General features: G+C 39.6%; 1 protein-coding gene across 4 annotated transcripts in view; it reads right to left on the bottom strand.

The window, feature by feature from the left end:
- Window positions 1–8,072: 8,072 nt before the first annotated feature.
- The window catches only part of SLC38A9 (solute carrier family 38 member 9), a 46,440-nt gene continuing 27,515 nt past the window's right edge, over window positions 8,073–26,997 (bottom strand). For all 4 annotated transcript variants that reach the window (XM_071425405.1, XM_071425404.1, XM_071425406.1 and 1 more), the window contains 4 exons: window positions 22,497–22,610; window positions 20,525–20,673; window positions 11,690–11,779; window positions 8,073–9,836 (listed from right to left, as the gene is read on the bottom strand). In XM_071425405.1, coding sequence (XP_071281506.1) covers window positions 9,671–9,836; window positions 11,690–11,779; window positions 20,525–20,673; window positions 22,497–22,610 — 519 coding nt within the window. In that variant the 3' untranslated portion in view covers window positions 8,073–9,670. The remainder of the gene's footprint in view (window positions 9,837–11,689; window positions 11,780–20,524; window positions 20,674–22,496; window positions 22,611–26,997) is intronic.

The following is a 26,997-nucleotide window of genomic DNA, read 5'->3' as shown; positions in this document are numbered from 1 at the left end:
AGCTGTAGAATAAAGAGTGCTATAAAAAGTGGTAAAACTGTTGCCAGAGATCTTGTAGCCTTTTGCACAGGTTTATGATTGTGTTTGATCCTCCTTCTTTGGTTTCTCATGGGACCCTTGTCCGGCTTTGTCATTCTTTATTATGAGACTGACATCAGTCAGCTGGTTTGTAGCCAGTTGCACTAATAATAAACTGGCAAGGAGCTCAGAAATTACTGGAACTATTTGGTCATCTTGAAACTGAAAATGAAGGACTACTCCAAAATTCTTGAAGGCAAAAAACCCCACTCTTAAATGCCTTTTCTATAATAACTGTTTCACAACATAAAAAGTCTAAAAAGTTCAAATTGTTTCAGTTTATTTAGTGCTATGTTTGCCTTAAAAGTTTAAGGATTTCCAGCCAACAGAATCTATCTCCTCCAAGAGGGATTCATTTAATATCAGCAAATAAAAATACATATTGTGGAGGATCCAAACCTTTAAAGCTGTAGAAATAATTTATTAAGGAGAATGTCGTACCACATTCCCTACAGGATTCTACCTACAGGGTTCTCCATTTGTCCCTTAAGGTTAATAGTCTAATGTGGAGCCATTAACAGAGTGAGTAGGCTTTTGCACCAGCTACACGAGGAGTGTGTGATGTATTTGCATGTTTGACTAGCCCACTTGCAGGTTTTTTTAAAAATTCAGCTCTCTTTTGCTGAGGTCATTCACTTACATGTTTACAGTTCTAACCTCACTCCACAGGAGTATGTAGTGACTAGCTGACTGCTTTTGAACATCTGGCTGACAAGAGCTTGCTGAAATTTGGGAGTATCTTACTAATGTTCTTGTGAAGATGGAAACACTGATACAATACTTTTCTGTCTTCGCACCTCTAGGCTTTTGGATGGAACTGCACATATCCTGATGTAGCTTTTGCTAGCGTGCTATCTTTCTATTCATTTTCTCTTATTTCTGTCTGCTCAGTAAGGCATTTTATCTCCTTTGGAAGTCTCCAAAGTAAGAACAGCAAAGTAGTCCACAGAGTTACATCAATTTTAGTGGAGATTTTCTATTTGGCAGCTGGAAGACACCGCCCTCAGGTGTGAGTGTCTGGAAGCTGGATACAACCTGGAGCAGTCATGGCTGTACCTGTGTTATGTCCAGCTCAATCCACCCACGATGCTCCCACCCCTCTACTGGCAGTGGGAAATGCCCCTCTGGCATTTGCTCAGGCCAGGACACAACCTGAGCTCAGTATCCCTAGAGCAAGAGCCAGGATGTTTCACTGTTCCTGAGAGCCAGGCTGCCAAGCTGGCTGCCACCACAGACTCATCCGCTTGGTGGAATGGACATCAAGGGGACCACAGGAAGCCATTGATCACAGCCCAGCACACTTCATGACCAAAGAGTACCTCAGCAACAGTGGGCTGGTGCATGTTACTGTGCATGTTGTGTGTCAGTGGTGCCTCCTCCAAAACAGGTCAGCACCAGAATGTATTTAGACTCCTAAAAGAGACTCACTATTTCTGTTTGTGTGTGCGGGTCAGTGGCTCCTCTGAGAGCCCTGATGGGCTACACAACTGTCCATTCACCTGCTGAAGAGCTGTCATCAGGCAGTGAGGGTAAGCAAAAGTGGATTAGTAAGTCTAAAATGCAGTGTGATATAATGAACAAGTGATTGGGCTGATGGAGAAGGAAACGACAGAGGATGGAGTTCTCAGTCTTCCATGACTTCATATATACTTTGGCGAAATGTTTTAAAATAAATGTGGTCAAAAAATTCACAGCTTCTCTCCAGCTGTCTGTTGGCTTGAGGTTTGTGGCTCTAGTCAGTAATGAAGGTAGTGAATCGCATGGAAATTCACACAGCACATAGAAGAGGGAAGATCTTTTAAAGCTCTGTGACCGTTTCTTACAAGTGTTTTTTAAGAGGACAGAGCGCCCTTAGTGGGTTTTTTCTTCCCCAGAAATACATGACAACATTTACACACAACAGATTATTCACCAAATTTAGCAGTTAAGCTTGGTGCATACTTTCCATGTTGTTCAAGTGCTATAAAATACTCCAGAGAGAAATGCTACTGAACAAATAACTAACATGCAAAGAACAAGTACATAGGGGCCCACAATGCAACGACACACAAATCTCAGAGTCTGAATAATTTTTTGCCCAAGGAGTCAAAACAACAAACCAAGATCCACCCTAGAATGACATAGTGCACTGAGGGTACTTCAGAGGTCTATTCCTGTATGAGTTATCACTGCATGAAAAAAAACAAAACCAAACTAAACAGCACCCCACCTCTGCATACTCCCCACCCCCCACCTCCCCCAAAAAAGGAAAAAAAAAAAAAAGATAAAAAAAAAAAAAAAGAAAAAAAGGCACTTCCCACTTACCCACTTATGTCCCATGTTTTACTTTGGAGCTCACCATTTCAGTGAGTTTTAAAAAAAGTAAATTTATTATTTCACACTCAACAATACAGCATGCAAACTGTGATGCAGGTCCAACTGCATCTGAATAACAGCTGCTGAAGCATACCCAGATCCTTGCATGGAAAGCGGAGTCCTGCTGTTTCTCATGGAATCTTCCCTTAACTGCCAAAATCTTTTCAAAAGCAACTTCTCCAAGGGCTGAACCAGTGCCCACTGAAAGCAAAGGGAAAGATTCCTATTGATGGCAAGCATCCCAAGTAAACCAGAGGTCTAGATTGCCCTTGCCAGAAAATTGTTTATGTGCATTTTGATGACTTCTAAAACTTCTCTTTTTGTAGCTGTCTTTCATATGGATCTTACCATGTGATTCTTTTCCTGTCACTTCACATACTGGATAAAGTGAGGTTGATGTGTTTCTATCCCTGATTCAACAGAGAACATAATTTTATCAAATTAATTTTTATGAGACCTGTTTTAGTCATGGTGCACAGGGAAGCATATACAATGTTTAAACATTCTGCTGTCCAATGGCCTGATTTTCCCTGTATAAACACATGGGATGAAGGTAAAAGACTCAATCATGTGTTAAAGAAAACGATGTGGTGCCCTCACAATAAAACCATAGAAGCCAGGTTTTTCACGAGCTTACTCTGTGGTTGAAATTTACTTGCAGTTTGTCCTCAGAGGTAAGGATAGACATTCCAATGCAGATTGGGATTGTGGAACAAAATGGGGCAGTCTCCTGAGCTCTCAGGGAAGGTGTGGATGATTGTGGTCACTTACATTCTCCTTTGATGCCACTAAATGGCAATTTATTTCCAAGCTCAAGTCGGGTGAATAAACCTGCCTGAAAGGGGTTCACTGGGGCATGAGTTACCTATGAAAGCAGACAGGAAAGGAATGAAAAAACGTGCATCTTTAGGTGAGAGCTTATTTCTGGAGAAGCTGAAGCCCGTCACTTACTGCAATGGCTACGATGGGGTAGCTGGCTGCCTACAGAAAGTTGTATAAACACTTGCACTCAGAGAGCAAAAACTGTCCCTTCTGTTATTCTTTAACTAAACGTATTTTCTCCTACTTCTTCAGAGTAGAAGCAGAACAGTTCATGTTGCAGTTGCAACTCATGTTTTCTGTGTTTTTTATAGACCAAGGTTGTTTTAGGACAGATCAGTTAGTTTAAAAAAATGCAACACCCTCCTGTCACTGCATTTACAGCAAATTTTACATCTTTGATACCACAACTAGTTATTCAGAGAAGAAATCATAATTAGCAGGAGTTTGGCTGTAGAGTTTACCCCTAACTTTGCACTCCTTTGGTATATAGTGTATCAACAGGACAGACAAGATGACACTTGAACCTGAGCCAACCCTGTAAAAATAGGGAGCTAGTGGCACATAAACGCTGGAATTATTTCAAAGGCTTAATAAATCTAGTCTTAGGAACACCAGTCAAGAGTAATCTGCTCATGGCAAGTTTCACAAAGGCAGGATATGATCTTTTGTCTATTGTTGTGAATCTGGCTGTACCCTAAATAGCAGCTATATCTCCATAACAGAGGACTTTAGTCATGCAAATCCTCCCCCTCGGGCCCAAGGATGGCAGACAGGGTAGGTGAGATTCAACCTTCCCTTAGTGAAGTGTTACACCTCTAAAGAAGAAATGCAGAGCAACCTTGGGCTCTTCCAAATTCCAAACACACAAAGCCAGCACGAAGTGTTCCTGGAAATCATCTTCATTGTCTCTGCCACTCTGTACCAGCCAGATCCCTTGAACTCCTATGCTGGAAGGTGAAGGGATGTACAAGAGTTTACTTAGGCTAACTTGGGCTCTTATTATTTAACAAACAAAAAAGAAAAAAAAAAAGAAGAAAAAAAAAAGAAAAAAAAGAAAAAAAAAGAAAAAAAGTATTAATTGAAGAGAGAAATAGAAAAACCAGCTAACAGCCTTTCCTCTCTTCCCATGACAGGCCTGTAATTTGAATCCCCTGCGGTAAATCAACCTTCTTTTGCTCTAAGAGAAGAAGCCAGATGGGCAGTGGGGCAATGTCCCTCTTTGGTATGGCATTTGGTATCTAGCCTGGTACTCAAATGTGTAGGCATTTCCCCTCCCCTCCTATTGCAGCTGAATGACTTTGCTGCGTTGATTTGAAACGACCTGACTAATCTCAACTTCCTCTAACAGTTTAATGAAATGTCAGAAGTTAACAATGTTCACAGAATTGAAAAAAGGCCATTCAAACAATTATGAAAGGAAACACATGGACAGCAGTTTTTAAACAGCTTTTGGGCTATTGGAAATAATTCAATGAGCTTTAGCTAAGCTGCAGTACAAGCATACTTAGATGTGACCAAAAAAACCCTGCATTTTTCATCTCTTTAATCTATTTCAGGATTACAAAAAAGAGGTATATAAGAAAAGCCATAATTAGGTAAATTTGAAGAAAAAGAGAGACCCTTCCTGCCCCTCTTGGATCATCTGGTGTTTGGAAATACAAACCACAGAGCAACTGTTATGTGGCACTGGTTCCACCTCTGAAATTACAGCACGCAGAGGTAGCAATGACCTGGCAAGTTGAGTCCTGCTCCTTTCCAAGAGTAGTTTAATGGTGTTCTCAAGTGCAAAGGAACTGAATACACTGATCATGGTTCCAATCTCATAGAATACCAACTCAGAGGAAAAAGCTTACACTGTACTCCCCCATTAAGCACAGTACAATGGGCTAAACAAAACACATTAGTGCTTGTCTATTGCTAGTATTTTACTTCCTATTAAGAATTTATTGAAAAATCTACTAAAATAGCATATTTTTTACTGAAGATGGCTCCCAGATTTTGTGACATGCCCACAGGAATTATTTTTTACTTCCAGCTGAAGGAAAGAGGTAGCAGTTGTTGGTAGCAGTACCAGTTACTGCCAAGCACTAATCCTTCTCCCATTATTAATTTTTCCTCAGGAGGTATCTTCATATCTGTTATAGAGGTGATAGATGTTTAGTGCAGTTTTCCTCTGAAGCACAACATCCTGAAAGGCACAAACACGCTTTCCAGAGGCTACCATCTTTCTCACCTCCCTCACTACCATTTTACTGCAGAACCTGAAGATTGCTGGAACCATCAGTCTGGCTTCTGTACACAGGAGTCTCTAGGACTTCCCATAGTGCAGACTGTATATCCTAGCTTTGACTGTCTCAGTATTCCAGGAAGTCTCTCCTCCTTCCCATCACAGCTCTGGCTGTGAATTAACTCAGTTATACTGCTGCTGCCTCTCAGCTTTCCAGACATCCATGGATGGATGGATATAAACTTTGATTAGTAAACTCTCCAAAAGAGTTTAATCAGCCTTAGGGCTGACTACATATCCTTGCAGGCTTATTAACACTTGCCCAGAGTCCTGCGCTCAAAGCTGGGAGATGCCAGGTTAGAGCAGTAATGGGGAACCAACTGCTCTGGCAACCTTCAGACTCTCCAGCTGACTTCCTATGGAAAAACAGGTTCCATGAGCATATAAAAGAAGACAACCCTTGCACAGAAGCCTGGTGGAGAAGGGAGCAGACTAAAGGTTGGGCAGGCAAGCTATCAGCCTGACAGAGTTCAGTGCTGCAACCAAATGCCATTATCTTAATGTATTTTTGCACAAGGCATTAGAAAGGCTGAATCTCTAAGAAAACAGGCAATGTTACATAAAATATCCTTCCTGAGACCCTCTGTTTACATGACACAATGTTTGAATCCCAAATGCTCATATTTGCTGCACAGGTCTTTTGAGCTACATGATTTAAGACATTAGCATTACATTGCCAATCCAGACAGAAAGGGAAAAAATTACTTGTAGGAACAGATGCAGCTGTGAGAGACTGGAAGAACAAAGGAAAAACTGAGAGCCAGTAAACATAGAAGAAATTATGAAGACCACTAGAAGCTGGAAGGAAGAATCTGGGTCACAATAACTTTACAAAATGATGCTAGGCCATTACAGAACAGGCAATGAGATTAGTACAAGCATATAGGGAAGGTCCTTCTTTCTTGTGTCCTAAGAGAAGACAAACTTATAAGCCATAGCATCTGTCCTTGTCTTTAGAAAATAATTCTGTTCATCACAACACTCCCACTGAAAAACGAATCCCTTGGCATCAGTGCTCAGAGTGTGTAATAACCTACAGACGTGTCCACAAATTCACCACACAGGCATGTCCACAACTGCTCTTGGAGCTTCCTGGGAATTCCCCTGGCTACTTAATGCTTTGGCAATGTTTAAAGGTCCTGCTGGGTTAACGCCTTATGTATCCTGAGATCTGGATTTTAGCATGATGGTATCAGCACAGAGGACTGACTGCAGCTGCTCAAACCTCATGCAACAAAAATTTCAGTTTGCATCACTGAGTTATCACATAAAATGGAGGGCTGGATTGTCAGAGTGCACTGAGTCAGGGATGGTGCCAAACGAGGAGCCCGGTACTGTTAGGTAGAAAACCTTAGATTCTTAGTCAATGCCCAGAGCCAGAAGTGTTTCACCTCACAGCTTACTTCAGCAAAGTTCAAGTGCAAAGACATAATTCAGTATTTCCAGCAGAAATTATTGTTCTTCTGTGAGAAGGTAATAAATGACATCTCACAATACATGACTGGGTCAATGTATTGCATTCTTTGCTTTGCTAAACTACATGATGATATCCTGAAACACAGAATCTAAGGAGTGAAATTAGCTGGCCATCACTGCAGATGAAGTGTGTGTTGGTAAACAACTACATTTTGTACTTGCACAAAAAAAGACACTGCAACCTACCTCTGGTGTTTTAGGGCATTTATGTTTCCATTAAATGTTAAGATATTATTTAACTCAGGATGCTGACAAAGAAGAGAATCTCTGAAAATGCCAATCTACTTACACACTCCTGACTTTCCTCTCATGCTTGTGAAAATCTCAACTGCATGTAGTAAAATTAAAAAATACTTTCTTATAAGAAAATGTGCTTAAGGAGATGACAGTATAATGAAATATTTGCTATCACTCTAATGCTTACCAGTTTGTAATTCAAATCAAAGGTTTTTACAGACTTGTATAAATAAACAGTGCAGCAAAAATCTATCTCTGTAACACAGAGCTCAAAGTGTCTTCTATAAATGTTCTGAATAATTTCCTTCTAAATTTTAACTAAGTCATTGTACATTGCATAACTGAAAAAAGGAGATAGATACAAGATGCAATGAGGACACTTCACCAAGAATTCTGTCTTTCTTAGGAATTTCTGTTGACTACTAGATCCTAACAGAATTTACGTCTGCTAAAATTAAGGTATTTTACTATCAGCTTCAATGACAAGGATATAAATAAAGGAATCATATTCAAATGGAACATGGAAGGCTATATTAAAATTTAATTACCTGCACTCATCAGGGCTTGTATTAAATTAAGCACTGAACCTTTAATAAATAAGCACAAGAGCTTAATGTGAATAAGCCAACAATAATAGGAAATCTGTATCTTTTGTCCTTTCCTTTTGGTTTTGAAGTACTTCTCTTGTAAGAGTCTACACAGGACAAAATGAAAATGACCAGGATGGGGCAGATAGTTCTCTCTAAAACAGAACAGATGATGGATGTATTCTCCAATTCTGATTTAAAGGCACAGAAAGATTCACAAGAAAAGAACAACCAGAAATAATCACTGTATTCTGCAGACAGTATTCCAAACCCATATAATCTCGTATTTCATACAAATCAAAGAATATTTAGGAAAGTGAGTGTCCTTTACACAGTTTGAGGAGCCCCCACATTTCAGTTTTGAAATAAAACAAATAGACTTACATTATCACTAAAAAATTCACATAATTTTCCAGAGAAGCATGGTAATAACCTAGGTTATGTTTTTCTCTGTCTTTCTGATGACAATATGACCGCTTACACTGCAATGTAATTATCTTTCCCAACTCCTACTTCACAAATATTGCACCACTCCAACTTTTTTCTTCTTTTACTTACTTTGGAATTTAGTAATGCTCAGAGTTCTCTTTCAAATATTCTACATTTGTTGATTATTTTAATGCACTGAAAATCTGCACAAAGAGGAGTTTCTACTCTCTCTGCAACCACAAAAATTACATTCCACTAGTGTCTGGCAACTTAATTACCGCATGTTTTGTATTAAAACACAGAGTTACAGCAGGTAGATGAAGGAAGGTGTCTATGTGTACACCCTCTTAATTTGTAAACAAGAATTAAAAAAAACCAAACAACTCCACAACAAAATCTTCCCAGATTCTTCCAGCTTCTATTAAAAATCATTTAAAACTTAAATTCTTTCACTTCATCCATGATTCTGAAGACTGCTGGCTTTGTCTCCCTGCTCACATCCAAAATGTCTAGTAGTAGTGGGGAAGTGAGAGACCACCAGAGGAAGACCCTGCAAGGGCAGGCCTGTGATGAACAAATGTTGTGTACACCATGCATCCATAAAAACCACATGCAACTCCTGACAAGACAACTGCACAGCACATAATAGCCCAGTAACAGAGTTGAACTGAGGTCAAGCCTGGAATTACTGATTTTAATTGTCTTCTTCTATTTTTTTTATCCTCCTGGCTTTTTTGTATTGTAAGATCACAAATAAGTTGTGTACATATTGGTTCTGAATAAAACACTGAAACATGAGTTTATTGTTTCTCGTTGTTGGAATTTCCTAGAGGAAAATATTGCCAAAACAATTTAATAGCGTATTCAAAATTAAGAGTGCATTTTGACCCAAGTGACTATAAATTAACCTAAAAAAAAGAAGAAAGACAATAAATTCTTCATTTTCCAAACAAATCAGGAAAATAACTGCAACAAAAGAGCATTTCAAAGAGTGAGTGAACAATACTGAGAAAGCATGTCTGCTAATCAAGGTAAGGACAGTTCATTTGGAGGAAAGACTTCCACAGCTTGAGGCTGGAAGCTTTGTGTTTGGAGAAATGTGCTGCAAAACATAAAAATTTTTGAGTGTTGTTAATTTTTGATTCACCTTCAACAAAACCAGAACTGCATCACTCAAATACAAACCATTTCACTTCTCATCAGATTTCATGTGATTTCAGTGAAGCAAGACATGTTTCCTGTAAAGCACTTGAATGATGTGTTTTGAATTTGTTTCAAAGGTGAAGCTTTTCCCAAGATCCCCACATTGAGGACAGTCCTCATGCCTCACAGTGTTGCTCAAGGCTGTTGCCAAATATTGCAGTACCAATTGTGACAACCATGGGAGAAAGGGGAGTTTTCACAATAGGAATTGTGCAATCAGATTAGCCAGTCCAAGGAGGATTATAAAGATGTGAATAATCAGTGCGGGCCATGTCAGCTGCCCAGCACGGTAAAGGGAGATCATGTAGATGAGTGATGGATACACGAACACAAAGGCCAGACCACATGTTGCTCCAGAGTATCTGAGGAAAGAGAGGACGAAAAAAAGAAAAAAAAGAATTAATGCTTTGCCTTTATTCTTATTTCTTGTTGTCATTTCCCCCCGCCAAACCAATGAACAATCTGGATGAATACTGACTCTCTGCAATCGCTAAAAATCAATTTCTATTCCTTACTGACTTCTACCTCCTTCACTAGCACTTAATTACCACCCTCTGTGTTGTTCAGCCTCCTGCTTGCTTGTACCTGCACTCTGACATGGCTCTGTCCTTTCAGTCACACCCTGTGATGCTGTTGGGGACTAAATCCCTTACTTAAGACTTGATGTTTCTACTTTCTTTGGGGAAATTTGTCAACACGCAACAGAAAGAGACTGGACAGTGCATCCTCTGTTACACGTCCTTTACTGCCAGAACTGCAAACCTCCTTGCAGCCCAGCCATCTGAGAACACATATTAAAGCATTTAAATATAGAGATGTTCCTGAATCTGCAATTCTTATTTTAATTTATTTAATGAGCTTCTAGCAAATCATTCCTCAGCCCTAAAAGGAACAACATGCCCTTCTGGTAACATGATCAACCACAGCAAGGGAAACATTTAACTGCTCTTTTTCTAACCCATCCCTTGCTTGCAAAAATGTTCTCATTATTTTCACCAACTAAGCAGCCAAATGTTATTAAGTAACAACATATTTTGTTTCATATATTTGAACATTCCTTTCCAAGGAATGATGAGTCTAACTAGCAAGCATGCATGTTAGACTGTATAAAGACAATTTATCTGCTGGAAATCCACTGTTCAACGTGTTTGGTTACTATGCACAATATAGACAAATTAGATAAGCACCAGTTTGCAAACAGAGATATGTATTGCACAATGTTTAACCAAATTAGGCATCAGGAAGAAATTCTCTCCTTACAGGGTGCTGAGACATTGGAATAGGTTGTCTAGGAAAGCTGTGGATGTCATGTCTGTCCCTGGAAATGTTCAAGGCTGGGTAGGATGGGACTCTGAGCAACCTGGCCTAGCTAGCAGTAGGTGTTCCTTGCCCATGGCAGGAGGTTGCAACTAGATGAGCTTCAAGGTCTCTTTCAACCTTAAGGTCCATTCTAGCATTCTGAGTCTATGATGACAATTTACTTGACCATCTCTATTACTGGAATACAAAAAAAATTTACTACAAGGAGAGACAGAAGAAAAAGAGGAAATGGGAAAAACCCTCAAAGATCAGCCACTGAGCAAAAGTTATTTTGCTACTTTGGTCAGACCCAAACCCGTCATTCTGGTTTTATAATTGCAGATTTCGGTATTTTTAAACACCTCCCTCTCCTGGTTGCTTTAGGAAAGGTGCAAACCAAGAATAAATGACAATGCATATAAATATGTTGACGTCAAACATAGTAAAGTAAGAGTCCTTATTATTTTCTCTAATATTTTCTAGTTATAGAAATCCTACCTTTTCATCAACATAGTAAATTTAAGATACCATTTAGAGGCATGTTGATGCCACTTGCTTTCTTGGATTTTTATTATGGACCTTCAATCTAGGTTCCAATGGTTTTAATACAAAACAGAAACTTGAGAGAAGAACACGCTAACAAAGCAACTTTTCTTCTGGCACCATACTCTTTTTTGAGTAGAGTTACAAGGTCCTAAAGTACAACTCCAGTAAAACTCAACCACCTCAGGCACAGAGGCAGAACAACAGATGTCAGAACTTTGCCAGCTGATTGTTTACACACCAAATCATTATTTACAACTTAAGAAGGCATAAGCTTCACAAAATATAAAGGTACAATTATTAATGATCTTTTTCAACATCAAGACACAAATGTAGTAACATCACAGGGAAGCTCACTGCAAACAACACTCACCTTATGATACCTCCTATATTTGGATAAAATCTTGCCATTGCTACTCCAGCTCCTACAATGGCTAGGTTCAGGATAAGCACATGGAAAAGGCTACAGGAAAGTGAGGAAAGAGTGTTAACATCTGTTATATTTCTTACAAAATACCACCACTGTCCTTCATTTACTCTAATATTTAACTGGTACATGGATGGTGTTTTCATTTGCATGACTCACTCTATTAAAGCTAATTAATTTCACAGCAAACATGTCATCTACTGAATATTCAGAGTGCCAATTTCTAAATATCTAGTATTTTGACTCAAAATATTCTTAAGGAATAAGAATGTGCAATTTGGCAATTCTTACAAAAAATATCATACATGGTACTCAGCACTCAAGTATTTCAGATGGACATTCAAATACCAAAGAAACAATACTGTATAACCTAATTCCCACAAGAAAGAATTAGCTTGTTCACAGAATGATCTGAATTGCTCAAAGTGAGCTAATGGAAACCAGAAGAAAGACAAAGATGCATCAAGTGGAAAACATTACAAACACTATTAAAATTTGAACTCTACTGCATTTTGATAGAGGACAAACATTTAAAATGTTGGATGTCTTACAGTATATGAACTGTAATGAACTTCCTTGCTCCTATCCAATTTGTGCTGAATTTTTTTGCTGAATTTGTTTTTACAAATAATTTCCCATTGCTTTCCTTTTGCATTAAGGATGAGAAAAATGGAGGTTTTCTGTTATGCAAAAACAGCTTTTACTGCATCAGACAAATTCAGTGCAGTTATGCACAGAGCTGAGACTCAGGAAAGTATCACTTTCCTTTCGGGAATATGAAACGTTGGCATATTTTAGCATAAGGTAAAGTCAGGAAATAGAATAAAAACCTGTGATATTTTGGTCACACAGCTGTTTCTATGAAGGGAAAAAAGAATTCTCACAGAGGAAACATACATACACTTACAGGTTTTGTTTATTCTTCTGGAGGATATGATTTCCTAAAATACACAAAACCTGTAAGCCAAGGCTAATTTTTTCTTCACTGTAGAAAGTATGTGTATTATGGAGGACCTAACTAACAAACTTTTAAAAAGTGACAGCTTCCATGGCTGAAAGGCTACCTGCCAGTTTCCAAGTTAGGAAGAAAGATAAAAGACATAGAACAGTCTCATTAAAGTTCAGGGAAATGAAGGTAATTAAAACACAAAGGAATAATTTAAGCTACCAACTGTTTTTAACCTTCAATCTTTTAACATTTATTTCAAAAAGACAAAAAAATTCTTCAATTTTGTACATGACATTTTAACAGTGGTGCAAGAGGTGTACCTTAGAGATCAACAATTGCAGTGAGACTACAGCAGCTGTTTAAGTTTTTTTCTGGATATAAATCTGGTAAGACCTCATGAACAAAAAAAAAATCCCAACAATCAGACTTCTTAGGGATCAAATGTGTACACCTTTTCTAATACTGCTAAGGAAAGCCAGTTAACTGACCTGTTCACAAAAAAGTGTCTGCCATTAAAAACTACTTCCTCTCTCCCTACACATGGCAGATCACAAATCTTACTATCACACAATTGAAGCAGAAAGTTTATGGACACACAAAATGACAGTACTTCTTCCATTCTCTTTTTGCTAAGATTGTTTTTTTAGCAAGAGGGACTAAAACCAGAGCAGGCTTACTAATTCAAAAAATGTTCTGCAAATTTGTGTCAGTTCAGAGTATTTTAGCAGAAAACCTGAAAAATCTCTGAAGTATTTTATTCTGGCATGCTTTAAAGACATGATTTTATTGTTCAAAGCTGTTGTTTTAAAAAAAATTGCTTCTAAATTCTTTTAAATTTTGAAAGCAAAGAGGAGTGTCTGAATCTTTGGTGTGAAATGAAACATTTTTCAATTTCTTGATCTGGGAAAGGATTATTAGGTTGAGGGGGGGACAAAGTCTTCTGGCTCATTTGAAAACAATGGTCCTCAAATGCTGAAGTCTCCAAAGCAATTCAGTACTCGTGGAGTAGTGCTTTGCAGTTTTCTCTGTCAAGATTAATCAGATTCCTCAAGAACAATACCAAAATCAGAAGGTCTGAAAAGGCTTTGCACCTATCTGTTTCAATGTGAAAGATTACACTGCATTTCTCCCCTGAAACATCCTTGCTCCTTTCTTTACCTTTTGAAACAGCCTGAGTCGTAACCATGACAGGTATTTAACCAGCAAACCCTTTCTTTTACCTAGGCAGATAGTCACAGCTCAGCTCAGCTCATCTCCACGATGGGGAAAAAGTCTTGATCTTGATGGAGAGAAAGGCATTAACATTTACCAAAAAAACCCCTACTCTTCTGAATAAAGTGAAATCTGATACCTAGGGCTACAAGTAGCTACATTATTTGAGGCAGTACTTTTCTTAGCACTCTAGAGCTCCATGCAGGTGTGTTCCAGACAGGACAAGCATTTCTCATAGCCTGTGACATTTTAATAAGTTCTGAATTGTTCAGGTTTAGCCTGACACTGGCTTACAGTAAAGTTAACGCTCACAACACACTGCAAAAGGACAGTCAGGAAAACAGCATTTGGAGGCAGCGGAATAACCACACCATTGCTTATTACAATTATACGATGAAAAGTATTTAGAGGACATTAGAGATTAGAAAAGATTTGGCCTGTTTGTGCTTAATCACCCTGGTCACATACAGGTATTTCCTAAGGGGTGTAACTTTCTTCACGGTCAATGGCAGCAGAGCTGGGTGGCCCATGCCAGGGCTGGACTGTCTGCCTGGGCAGCCTGGTCAGGGCTACTGCTCTGAGGCAGAGGCTGGGTTGCCTGAAGGAGGCTGTAATTCACAAAGGAAGCACACCCATGGCAAGTCTTTTCTATTCTGTCCTCAGTCTCCATACTCTCAGCTGGGCAGTTGAAGATTCTAGCTCTTTTCTATAAAGGGAATCACTGCTCACCTGCAAAAATCCTGCAATCCCACAAAAATGGTAACGGAAAGGAGAAGTAAGAAGATTAGAAGAAAATGCAAGCTTTTTTCTAAGTCTTGCTTTTTTCTCTGCTGGCAAGGTTAACCTTTCAGATTGACAGAGGGGAGAAACAACATTGTATGCCAGAAGACCATTAAAGGGCTTGCTCCATCAAGTTCTCTCCCACTGAAGTGGCAGCTACACTTAAGTCACTGAACAGCAGTGACCATATATATCTAATTAACTTTGGCATCCTCAAAGTAAGAATCCTGTCAAAAACAGTGAAACCAAACCCTAGCACAGGGGAAATTTAAAGACAGAAACTGATTTTAAATCCGTTCAAGTTTTAAGTTCTCTCAGAAGTTCGAGACTCAGCATGGAGTCACAGGATAAACACACACAATAAGGGAAACTGGAAAGCAAGGAAAGAAGAAAATCAGGATTACCCAAGTAAGAATATTTGAGAGGCTTCTGTATCTAAAAATGCGTTTTCTTCCTGGAAATCTCACTCAAGTGACATTGGTCAAAAGACAATGAATCACAACCTTTAAGAGAAGCTAGGCAGAAGTTAGATGAAGAGCAGACAAGCAAACATGCATGCAAACAGAAGAAATGTATTTCATTGCATCAGAAGACATATGTCTGTGGGAGAACTGGCAGGTCTGCTGGGCTACCATGGAGTAAAGGGATGACAATCATTAAGGAAAGCTAAGTGATTTTTGTCTATCAGCTTATTTAACCTCTCAGAATAGGAAAGATGTTAAAAAGTTTTAAAAAATCATCTGATGACTCTTTAAAGCACTTTTTGCACACCATATAATTAATCAAGGAATCTCTGTCACAAATATTACTGTAGGAAAGAGCCAGTAACAATAATAAAAAAATTGGCTTTCTGTACATATAAGAAGATCCAGAATCAAGCAAGAAACAGCAGATAAAGCACATGCATCTGGCCCTAAATCAGCTGTTAAATGACACCATTACAAACATATCTCATTTTAGAAAAGAAAGCAATTACCCAATACACAGAATTTTGGCCTTCCTTAACAACACCAGGGAGAGCAAAGAGAATGAACAGTTACTTGGGTTTTGTCCCAGTACATCACTTTCCCTGTTGTAATCCATTTACTAGCATACATTTTGTTGCGGTGTGAAGCAATATCCTGTTTCACCTTTCCCAGTCCCTCAGGTGTGCCAACCTCTCCCTTCCCCTCCCCCTTGCCCCCTTGCTAAGTGCTGTCCTCAATGTTAACATTCCAGCAAGGGCGTCCTCTGGTTGGTGAAGTTCAAAAGATGCCCCTCAGCCCTGGGGTCATTGGCCAGTCTAGGTGTCATTGTCCCCTGAGACTGCCCCTCTCCCACCTGGTTGGTGGCACATCTGCCCCTTCCCCTCCCCCTTTCCCCGGGCTTAAAAAGACACGGGACCCTGCGGTCGGGATTCTGTTGGAGCTGTTACCAAGATTCAGAGATCTGTGACTCCGGAATAAAACTCTGGGTTAACCCTCCGTCAGGATCCGTCTCCTTTTCCTCTTCACCTCACCTAAAGCCTTCCCATTAGAGGTAAAAACTGAGTTCCTGCTTGCCTGGACTTGTTCCAAGTGCCAGCTGCAACATACAGCCAGCCAGGGGTGTCTCTGAGGTGAAACACTACAGTTGCCACCTCTGGTCAAGCAGCAAGGGCCAGAAGAGCCCAGGCACGTTCCACCTGGTAATACTGGGATCATATTCCAATAATATTTTGCAAAATAAAAGAAGGAATTAGGATGTCTTCTCTCATTTCTAAATCTTTTGTAGGAAGTAGAGAAAGGCTGAAGGATTTGTGGATTGAGTGCACCCTCAGCACCAAGTTGTGTATGGTGCAGTGGACATTCTGGAGGGAAGGGATGCCATCCAAAGGGACCTGGACAGGCTTGAGAGGTGGGACCGTGCAAACCTCAGAGAGTTCAGCAAGGCCAAGTAAAAGCCTCCTACACCCAGATCGTGGCAATCCCAGTCACACCCACAGGTTGGGCAGAGAAGTGATTGAGAGCAGCCCTGTGGGGAAGGACTTGGGGGTGGTGACTGATGAAAAACTCACCATGAGCCAGCAGTGAGTGCTCCCAGCCCAGAAAACCAAGGGAATCCTGGGCTGCATCCAAAGCAGCATTGGCCAGCAGATGAGAGAAGGGTTCTACCCCTCTGTTCTGCTCTGCTCTGCTGAGACCCCACCTGGAGCACTGCATCCAGCTCTGGTGTTCCCAGCACGATGACAAGGAGTTGTTAAAACAAGTCCAGAGGAGGGCCAGGAGGTTGGTGAGAGGGCTGGAGCACCCCTGCTATGAGGATGGGCTGAGCAAGCTGGGGCTGTTCAGCCTGGGGAAGAGAGGGTTGTGTGGGGACCTCACAGACACCTTGCAGTACCTGAGGGGGCCTACAGGGAAGCTGGAGAGGGATTCTCTGACAGGAACCGGAGTGCCAGGGCAAGGAGGAATGGGTACACTCTGAAAGAGGGAGATTTAGGTTAAATATATGGAAGAAGCTCTACTGCATGGGTGAGGTTTCCCAGGAAAGCTGTGGATGCCCCATTCCTGGAAGTGTTCAAGGCCAGTTTGGATGGGGGTCTGAGCAACCTGGTCTAGTCAAAGCTGTCCCTGCTGATGGCAGTGGGGTTGGAACAAATGATATTCAAGGTCCTTTCCAATCCAAACCACTCTATGATTCTCTGTGATGATGCCTGTAAGAAGACTGCTGTGTCTAGCATGTCTACATGTGTCTTTGAGTTTAAGACAGGCAGAGACACAAGTCACTGAAAAAGGTACATAAGAGCAAGGAGAATCCTCTTTCTTAGAATCAAGGATGCTTTTGCTCTCCTCCTGACTGTTGGAAGACAAGACTCCCATTTCCTTTCAGATAAGCCATCTCCCACTGTTCAGCTTATGTCTATTGTGAAACCTGGGAGAAAAAAAGTTACATATTGTCTGTTTAAGCATTTACATTTGGAGAGGCTGAGCTGCTTCATCACTCAAGACTATGGGTTAGTAGGATACTCTATAGGTACACAGCAAAGAGTTGTTAACAGAAAAACAGCACTACAGAATAAAAAGCGTGACACAAAAGAGATGAAAATCAAGTCTTCAGACAATAAAAGCTCCTTTGAAGATGAGTATGCAGTTTCTCATAATCATCCAGTTATAATCCATGGTTTTCCAGAAAAAAATAGGATATTAACCATAATGTTGCTTATTTGCCTTTGATTAGATAAAAAATCTAGATTATAAATTCCAAAACAGGAAACTAGTATCTTGGTGCTTTATTATAATCAGTTTCAGATAAAGAAAAAGGGTTAAAACCAAGAGAATGAAATTGATCTGAGCAATACAATCAGACCCAGGAAATAAAAACTATCTGGCAGACCTGTAAACATGTGTGAGATCAAGCTATTTGCTTTAAGTTGCATCCGTACAGAATTCTATGTACTCCAATTATTAACTTAATGGGTATCTGTTAACTCCACCCACAGCAGCAGCAGGAATCCACACCTGCAAATAACTGCTGATATGAAGAAGCCTGCTTTTAAAATCAGTGAGCTTCCATGTAAAGCAACCAAGAGCTTAAAAATGAAGATAGGAAAACTTCTAATGAAGACTTGGACCAAAGGAGAAGGTGTTTCTGGTAGGGGTTTCTGACTTTGTTGTTTTGGTCAGAAAATTATAGTCAGAAGGCAAATTTACAACATTTCTCTCATCTGCAAAGAAAACTTAATATAAGAAAGATGCATCCAAGAAAAGATATGTGATTAAGCATATAGAATCACAGAGTTAAATGAGGCTAGGTTGCCAACAGAGATCCTGCTCTTTGCCTCCTTTTTCATCCTTTGGGCTCACTACTCACACAAAAATTTTCTCCAGGCATATGACCTAGGATATTCTCCTCTATTCACCTTATACAGAAATCTAAGAGGTAAAGCATGAATCTATGCAGATCAATCTTCTTATTGCCCAAGAGCTGTTAGCCCTGATTAATGAGGATTTTGAGAAAAGAATCCAACTATATTCAACTATTAACAGAGTGTTCATTTACCTACACAAAAAGCTACAGAAATTAATATTTCCAAGTAGGTTGTTCAGAGTGAATCAATAGGCTCTCTAGTAAGATATCAGTCTATGTTAATAACAGCAAAAGCTTCATATTTGTAAAACATATCCCTACAAAATCAGCTTTGGGGAAAACCAAAAATACTGAAGTTTTTCCTAGAGAGGTGATAAAGTGCTACTAAAGGAGCTTTGTCATCTTAGGTGACTGGTGAGAACCAGTCTTGAAGACACATTCAACAACCGGGCAGTAAATCTTTACTATCCTCCCACAGACATGTTCTGTGCTTGCTACCAGCCTCCAGTTAGTCTTCACTGCATTGAAAAAAACAAGGGCTGACCTTGTAAATGTACAGAAGCCAGAGCCTGGAGGTTAAGTCAGTGATTTCTGTGCTGTGTTTGAGACACCTGGGATGCCAGAGAGCGAGAGAGAACGCATCAGCCAGAATATGCTGCCTTATCACTATAGGTTGGAGAGACTTTTATGGCTTCCTAGAAACCATTTTTAACTTCTCAGAAGCTTTAAATACTTCACTACAAGGAGTCTTAAAACAAAGTAAATTTAAAAATGAATGAAGCTACCCACAGGACATCCTGGAGACAAGAATCAAACAAGCATCTGCATCATCAAATCCGTCATACCACGAAGGCTTAAAACAACAAGCTGGAATTAACTTGAGAAGAGACTGGCACAAAGCTGTAGGTTCTAGGAGAGCCCATGAGGGAAATGAAAACCATTCTGGTCAGAGAGTAGTAACTAGAGGGAGGAGATAGGAAAAGGCATATCCACATAATATAAAGGACAAGACTATTTCCCAGTGGCTGTGAAATCCATCTTTAGCACTTAAATAAATGGCCTTGTTTCCAACAGTAACTTGCAGCAGTTCCTAAAAATCCCAACGTTGAACTGCATACAATTCTGAGTCAAAAAAAGCAGGCATTTATTTCACTGCCTAATTTTAGGCATTCAGTTTCTAGAACCTATTTCAGGACTCAGAAGAAACCTGAAACTTGGAACAACATCTCTGCAGACCTGAACTGTTGATGCCACAGAGGAAATACACATTCCTTTCTGAGATTTTTTTTTTCCTTTCCTCCATCAACAATAATTCACAATACAAAATAAGAAACTTAGAGATTAATGGCAACTTCTCAGCTGTGACAAATTCAGTACTCCAGTACTCCAAATTTAAATGTCCTAGGTTTTATTTAAGAAACCAAACTAAAACTGAAATCTGCATCAGCTCTTCCCTGGAGTACAGACACTGTACAAATGCAAGGGTGTGGCTCATCTCTGAAATTAGCATGTGAAAAGCTATTTTTATAAGCATAGCAGCAGCCCAGATAGCACAAGTAACAACTCACTCAGCTATTAGCTCTGTTTAAAAACAGATGGATGATTACTAATCACGCACAATCAAAACAAAGATGGCATGCTGAAAGGTTAGTATCTGGAGTATATGTTTTTCACAGCTTAAGTATTGCTAGATTAAATGCTCCTGGACTAAACAATTTTTTTCCCTTTTGTCATATAATTGCATAACCCAAAGGGAGTGTGTTGACAAAATTACTATTTATTGATAAAATGAAGAGCTGAGCTAAAAGAACCCCCCCCATTCTGCTCTGGCAAACTGTAACAGTCCTGATCTGCAGGCATGCCTATTCACCCTGACTCTACAAACTCTGTGAAACTAGCTTATGAAATGAACCTAATGTACAAAGAAAATCCCCAAAAACCTAGCCAAATTTCTGACAACAGAAAGCCAGTTAAGCAGAGTGTGCCAAACTATTGTCAAGAAACAGACTCCTTACCTTGGGTAAGCATTTCCAAAAAACTGTCTTAACAGCTGAACTCGTGCCAGATAGCCCAACAGTGGGTATACAGTCATCATTTGGAACAGCAGGAATATTCTTGCAACAAACGACATGATGTCATCACTGGGAAAGTTATCTAGAAAATTCTAAACATATAAGTAATGTTACACATCAATGGTGGCTTGTTTACATATATCTGCTGGGTTTTAATATCTATGTGCCAGAAAGAATGGGACAAATCCCAAACAACTACAATTGCTAAATGAACTCCATAACGTGAAAAACCCTCTCCCTCTTTTACAACTGCCTTGCCACAAAGTAACAACAAATTTTTGAATGTTACTAAGCTGATGTCAGCGTTAATGCTAATATTACATAACGAATTGCTTTCTGATCTTCTGAACGTCCTCAAACAATCCAGACTGTGGAAAGGCCACCTGACCTTTTAGGCAGATGGATTCATAGACTCCTTTTATCTATCATATCATACCTACTTATTAAAAACAGTTACTTAATGAGTAAAACTGCATTACATACAAATGAGGAAGGGATCATACACTACTAGTGGGAACATCTGAAAAAGTATTATAAGACTTAAACATCATAGAAATATGCAAACAGCTTCATAAGTACCTGAGATAGCTAAGAAAATAAATGGGAAGAAAATCACTTTCATCCCGTGAAATTATTTCAGGTGGTTAAAAAAATAATTTGTTTAACAGTTCTAACTAATCCACAGTCAGAGGAAGCCTTCAAATGCTACCTTATTGCTAAATATTATGCCAGAGCTATAGAACACCTGGCATAACATGGATCCCCCACTGATAACTGCTATCTCTGAAGCAATTTAGGGTGTGGAAATCAGCTTTGCCTAGAAGCAGATAAAGAGTTTTTGGCCTTCACAGAGTATTTCATGTGGTGCTATTATCAGAAGAACTCTGCTGGCAAGGCTCACCAGTGCCAGACTCCAGAGGTCAGACTTCAAATGTAATTGCAGTGAGAACTCCTATCTAAACAAGCCTGCTTTCACATTCTATTTCTTCTGGAATCCCAATGAGTCACTGCACACACTTCTCAGGATTAAAGAAGCTAAAGAAATGAAAATCTCAATTGTTCACTTGTTCATTTTGGTCCTTCATCACTTTCATCACAATAATACAGAGTATTTATTATATGTTAGTTTTTCACTGAAATATTGGGAACCATTTGTGAATATAAATGAGATAACACAAGCATTAGTCATCTGTTCATGGTAGTGCTCACGAGGTGTCCCACCAACTGACCACAGTCAAGCGCAGATGCTCCTGCCAGGGCGAATCATGAAGCAAGAAGCAGTAACTGGGGTTTTTTTATTGCATATTTATTAAAAGGTTATGGACAAGTAGGGTATCTTGGCATGTATTAGGAAGAGCATTGCCAGCAGGTCAAGGCAGGTGATCCTGCCTCTCTACTAAGCCCTGGTGAGGCACATCTGGAGTGTTGTGTCCAGTTCTGGGCTTCTCAGTACAGACATGGAGCTCCTGGAGTGGGTCCAGCTCAGGGCTACAAAGATGATTAAGGGACTGGAGCATCTCTCTTACAAGGAAAGGATGAGGCAGCTGGGCCTATTCCTGTTGCACCTCATCAATGTATACAGGTATCCAAAAGGATGGATCTGGCTCTTCTTGGTGGTGCCAAGCAATAGGACAAGAGGCAATGGGCAGAAACTGATGCACAGGAAGTTCCAACTGAAGATGAGGAAGAGCTTCTTCACAGTGTGAGTGACTGTGAACTGGAACAGATTGTCCACAGAGGTTCTGGAGTCTCCCTCACTGAAGATATTCCAGAACCATCTGGATGCAATCCTGTGCCATATCCTCTGGGATAGCCCTGCTTGAGTAGGGAGGTTGGACCAGATGACCCACTTCGGTCTCCCCAAAAAACACATCTTGTGATTCCTTGAAATACATACTACAGTAAAATATCTCACCTGTTCAATACATTCTTTGGATAATGGTGGAGAAGGAAAAGATGCAAAAATTATCACTCCAACATACAGGTATGTTAGTCCAACTAGGAAGTATGCAATAGAAAGGTCTCTCACCTGAGGAAAAACAAGATTTTATTTTGGCCAGCACTTACACACAAAACCAGACGAAATAAAAACCTCATAAGAAGACTTCTATTTCATGTATTATGTTACTTTTATATGCATTACTTTCTTATGTTTACTACTATCACTTGTACATTTTTATTTTTACTTCCTACTACTTGGATGGAGACTTCAGACCTGGTTCTAATCAGATCAGAAAGCTGCAATACCCCAAAGTTGACCTAGACATGTATTGTTATCTCTCACATACAAAAAAGGCACCATGAATGAGATATGCCAATAGATGTAGCATGCTATTCCTGATGCATAAGTATATACTAGTTATTAAAACAAGCAAGAAATCCCTTCTACTTTCTTACATTCAACTATTCCTAATAAGATCCTTGGAACACTGACACACAGAAAGCCCAGAAAGCCCTATGTTAAATTTCTTGTCATGAATAAAATCTTGCAATCAAAGACATCAGTCTACCCAACTGCAGATGTAATACAAAGGAATTTAATCAGAGATTTTAAGGAAAGAGTGTTGAAACTAGGGTCCTAAATCCACACTTAACTACACTACATACACTTAAGCATGGATTTAAACCTAAACTTCAAAGTTCAGTTCTGAAAATTTTGGCTATGTTTTTAAGGTATATAATATATACAAATATTTTCCACTATACAAAAATAACCACACATTTATTACAGGAAGATAACTGGCAAAACTAATTAAGTACTTTATGAAACTAGAGAATTCACATATACATCAGACTGATCTCACAGCAATGTACTTGTTGAGTTATTCTTTTACATAAATTCCTTCCTTTGGAAATAAAGAGGGAGACCATTTGTTTCTAGTTATTAGCTAACTAAATTCTGTATAAGCTTTGTTACAGTACAAAACACTCATCACCTTACAGAAAACCATTTGTTCAGCTGCTGCTAATCATCAGCTTCTTAAAGGATTACTAGTAATGTTTCAATATATGACCCTATTTTCCCAAGACTGAGAAGCAAGTCTTACCAGCCCAGGCATAGCACCAAATTATTAGGATTATACTGGTTTCCAGACCAGGGTTATAATTATCACCTCCAGCCAGCTCACTGAACATGAGCAAAGCTTCCTCACATCTGTGCATGGGAATGTTTCCCTAAGTGCTTCTTCACACTATCTTATTGGCAGAAAAACATATTCTACACCATTCCAGGCTCTGCCAAGGGCAAGGTAATCCCTGAGGAAATGATAAAATACTAGATTATGAGTTGTGAGAGAAATTCAGATAGGAGCCAGTTTTTGTGAAAGACGTGGAATCTCCTATTCATTTTGCATGTTTTTGGGGTAGAAGATTGCTGTCTGATGAGGAATATTATTTGCCTTTTAGAGCTGATGGGAAAAAGGAATCAGTGGGATTTGAACATGTTCCAGGGTCATGTTCCAGCCTTCAAGCTCCCAGCAGCTGCACATTTCTAGCTGCAACCTCTTCCTTCTGCTAATCAGTTAAATGCGCATGGAAGATGATGGCCTAGGCTTCACTCTCCTCATACTGGCCATTGAGTAAGGACTATCAACTTTCATCAGAAATTGAGCAGTAGCCTTTTCTTTAAATTATATGCAGAATTTCTCCTTGTGACATGAGAAGCTGTACAGATTTTTATATATCATCTACATCTTCAAAAGCACTAGTGCCCACCCACTGTAAGAACTAATTTTAAGAATATTAAATATGAGCATCCATATTTCTTGCAGGTATTTATCAGTAACTTCCATTAATTGTAGGATTCAAGAGACACAGTAACGTGGTTTTGCATAGAGATATAGACTCTCATCTCTTGAGGACAGGACTTGGACAATTTTTCAAAACACATCCAGTGTGTTTTGCACATCTTAATGCACATCATCTGCCAAAACCTGCTTTAAATCTGGTATTTTAGGAGTAGTCCTGGTACATAAAAACAGTATAGTAACTCACAGTTGTTATTTGTACTCTGCCTACACATAAGTCCTAGAACCAACTGTAAAACTATTTTTGCTGTGACGAGTGCATGCAGTTGTGAGGGCAAGAAATCTGAAATAAAATTCTTACTGCTTCCTTTGGACATGAAAAATGGTAGATAGATGGTGTGCTATTACCTCCAACAGGTACTTGCACCAGTACTAACCAGTTCAGGTTTCCAGAGTTCTTAAGGGTGTATGCTTTAATCTGCACTGAAACTAAGTGCTGAGATAATTTTGATAATTTATTTTCATAGCATGTTACACAACAGACTATTTTCTCCAGGTGTTGTCACCATACAAAGAGTACCCAGATTTTGATCTGAATAGCTATTAAAAAAGAAATAGACAACTTGAAAACCTGGATTTATTTCTTTCTCAAACATCCATCAACTCCCTTCCAAATACATGCTTCTGTGTATAAGATGGTTACCTCTGTACAACAACATGGGTTTACATAACAGGAACATCTTTTGATTAATGTTCATTATTCCTCAAGAGACCTGGGTTCACTCCCTAAAGATGTTGACAGTACTGTTAAGACAGCATAATTCCAGAAAAAGATCAAAGAACACATGGGGAGTGATAAAAGGATTATTTTAAGTAAGAGCAATAACTACACTTTTTTATTTTAAATTTGATGCTTGAGGCATTTACATTCCACAAAAGTGGACATTGCTGTGGTGAATGCTGCCTAAGCATAAGAATATAGCAATTCTTACAGCCACAGTTTAAGAATCAAACTTGTAGAAAAAACAATGTTGGAAGCAATACTTATTTGTAGAATCACAGTAGGAATCTCCAAGGCAATATGCAGGTCACAGTTCATAAGGATCATAGTCTGATACCTGCCAAACCCTTCTCAAATACTCCTGAAGTAACAGGCAGATTTTCAGACAGAGCTTGGAGAGCATATGTTAGCTGCAGTTACTTCTGACAGGGAGCTCTCCTGGTCAGATCCACAGAACAAAGAAGTGGTTAGAAGTGCTGCTGGAAGAAGAGAAAATTGGGTGATCAAGGCCAGCAGCAGCAGTAGAACAAAGGAAGAAATCAGCCTCCTGACAAAAGGATGAGTGTGGAGCTAACAAAGACAGCCCTGAAAGTACAAGACATTGTATCACATCCACAGACCAGTCAGTACTCAGGTGCTGGCCGGACCTGCAGCATGGGATTTGGCATGGCACAGAGGAGGCTCCGTGGCTCTACGGACATTTCTTATGTGATGCTGCTACAGGCTGCTTCCAGGCCTTGATTTGCTGCTGAATGCCATGGAGAAAACAGTTCACTTCCTTCCTCAGTACCAGTGAAAGCTAGTTTGTGGAGTTGCTTCTTGGATGGAGAAGCCTGTATCAATGCTTAGTAATGATTACCATTTGAAACACCTTTTGATCATCCCATTTCAGATTAGTCTCTTCTCAGGAGACATGCTGTGTCCCTAATATCTCAACAGGACTTTGATCTATATCATAAAAATAGACTTCACCTGCTCGTGCATCAAGGGCAAGTAGTAACATTTAACTAGGTGACAAAAATAAGTACTTCACCAGGATGGATGATGCTGTGCCTAATTTTGGCAGGAAACAGAAACCAATGGTATGGCACCATCAATGGAAGCTCAGTCTGTTTACAAGGAATAAAGTGTTTCAACACTGCAGAAAATAAGTACCATTTGCAGCTCCATGCCTTCTGCAGTTAATACCTAGACAAGAAACATCTCCCCACTCAAAGCCTTTCTCCCAGGTATATCCACAAGCAACTGTCAGGAGACAGCACTAGCTTATTTATGCCTGTGGATCATGGTGCGCTTGTGTAGCATCCATAGTGTTGCTCAGGGAAACTGATCACCAACATTAATCAGGAAAAAACCAACCAACCAAAACCCACACCTAGACTCCTTCTGGTGGCTGGGTTACATTTCCTATGCAATTTATTTCTGAACCATTTGACTGACACTGTACAAAAACTTATGCTGATAAATACAAGGAGGCAGCAGCAGTGGGAGATGAGACCAGGAAGGTCAATTCTGAACTGCAGACTAAAAACTTGCTCACAGGGCTTCTCCAGGCTGTGCTGCTGACATGTGGCTTTCTCTGGTGCACTGCTCTTCTCTTCTCACACCCACACCACTGTACAGGAATAGTGGCCAGAGCACTCCTCCCCCATGTGTATTTTAGCTTTTGGCTGTGATGCACGCCTGTGACCAGAATGGAAGCTGCTATTGTTTTGAATTTCTGACTCCATAAAAGGAACGTTATTGTTTGTCTTACTCTTTTCCACCTCCCCAGAGAGTTGTTCTATGACCTCTAGTTTCAGTAAGTTTTGATCAAGACTAAAACAGTGCTTTTCCAGCTTGCCAAGTTCTGTGCCTTTTGACAGAACACTGAAGGAAGTGCCATGTTA

This window comes from Agelaius tricolor, unplaced genomic scaffold (genome assembly GCF_023055355.1).
Source record: "Agelaius tricolor isolate 1412-34295 unplaced genomic scaffold, bAgeTri1.0.p SCAF_4, whole genome shotgun sequence".
Lineage (NCBI taxonomy): Eukaryota > Metazoa > Chordata > Aves > Passeriformes > Icteridae > Agelaius > Agelaius tricolor.
Note: the sequence above shows the minus strand (reverse complement) of the source record. Positions and strands in the feature narration are given on the sequence as shown.